At 54.5% G+C, this 1,248-nt stretch overlaps 1 protein-coding gene across 1 annotated transcript in view; it reads right to left on the bottom strand.

Annotated features, from left to right (window-relative positions):
- FAM129C (family with sequence similarity 129, member C) overlaps positions 1 to 1,248 on the bottom strand; it is a 41,766-nt gene that overhangs the window by 25,020 nt on the left and 15,498 nt on the right. Inside the window, 1 exon segment of the mRNA XM_011991176.1 lies at positions 391 to 505. Within this exon segment, the coding sequence (XP_011846566.1) occupies positions 391 to 505 (115 nt within the window).

Raw genomic sequence — 1,248 nt, 5'->3', positions numbered from 1 at the left:
AGTAGCTGGGACTACAGGCATGAGACACTGCACCCATCCCAGATTTGGCTGTTTTTATCATTTGTTATTTCGATTCCAGTCCCATGACCTAACTAACTCTCCCTCTCACCCTTGCAAGAGTGTTTGTTTGTTTGTTTGTTTGTTTTCCAAAGCGGGGATGCTCACCCGGGGCAACGCTGACCCCCAGGAGACACTTGGCAATGCTGGAGACATTGGTGGTTGTCGCACCCAGGGTGGAGGCTGCTGCTGGCATGGAGTGGGTGGAAGCCGGGGATGCTGCTTAACGCCCTGCTGTACACGGGACACCCCCACCGCAGAGAATGATCTGGCCCCACATGTTAATGATCCTGGGGTGGAGAAACCTGTTCCTGGGAACCCCGGGACTCTTACCCAAGGAGTCCGGGCAGAGAGCGTCTAAAAGGCGGAGATATTCTCGCTGGGAAGTCAGGAGTGTGTATCCCGTCAGGGCTGTGGAGCCAAGGGGGTGACCCCCGTTTTCATATTCCTACAAAAGGCACCCAGAGAACCAACATGGGACAGGTCTGAACGGTGGCTTCTGTGTCCCAACTGTACTATCAAGGGAAGATTTCAGATGAGCTGAAAAATCCTCTGCCCCTCCCCACTCCTCCCTCCCTCTCCTTTCCTCCATTCCTCCCTCTGTCTTTTTTTTGTTTTTGAGATAGAGTCTCACTCTGCCGCCCAGGCTGGAGTGCAGTGGCATGATCTCAGCTCACTGCAACCTCCGCCTCCCGGGTTCAAGCGATTCTCCTGCCTCAGCCTCCCGAGTAGCTGGGATTACAGGCACCCATCACCACACCAGGCTAATTTTTGTATTTTAAATTGAGACGGGGTTTGGCCACATTGGCCAAGCTGGTCTTGAACTCTTGACCTCAGGTGATCCACCCCGCCTCGGCCTCCCAAAGTTTTGGGATTACAGGCATGAGCCACCGTGCCCGGCCCTAGATTTTGTATTTTTAGTAAAGACGGAGTTTCACCATGTTGGCCAGGCTGATCTTGAACTCCTGGGCTGAAGGGATCCATTCGCCTCAGCCTCCCAAAGGGCTGGTATTACAGGCATAAGCCACCAGGCCCAGCTCTCCCTCCCTTTTTTTCCCTCCTCTCTCCATCCATCCTCCCTCTGTCCCCATGACTTCCTCCCTTCCTCCCTCCTTCCCTTCCTTCCTCCTGTTCCTGCCCTCTCTCTCCCTCCTTCCCTTTCCCCTTTCCCTTTTCCCTCCCTTCCTCCCT

The sequence above is a fragment of the Mandrillus leucophaeus genome, unplaced genomic scaffold (genome assembly GCF_000951045.1).
Source record: "Mandrillus leucophaeus isolate KB7577 unplaced genomic scaffold, Mleu.le_1.0 Scaffold11, whole genome shotgun sequence".
Classification (NCBI taxonomy): Eukaryota; Metazoa; Chordata; class Mammalia; order Primates; family Cercopithecidae; genus Mandrillus; species Mandrillus leucophaeus.
The sequence above is the reverse complement of the archived record's forward strand: the minus strand, read 5'-3'. Positions and strand labels throughout refer to the sequence as shown.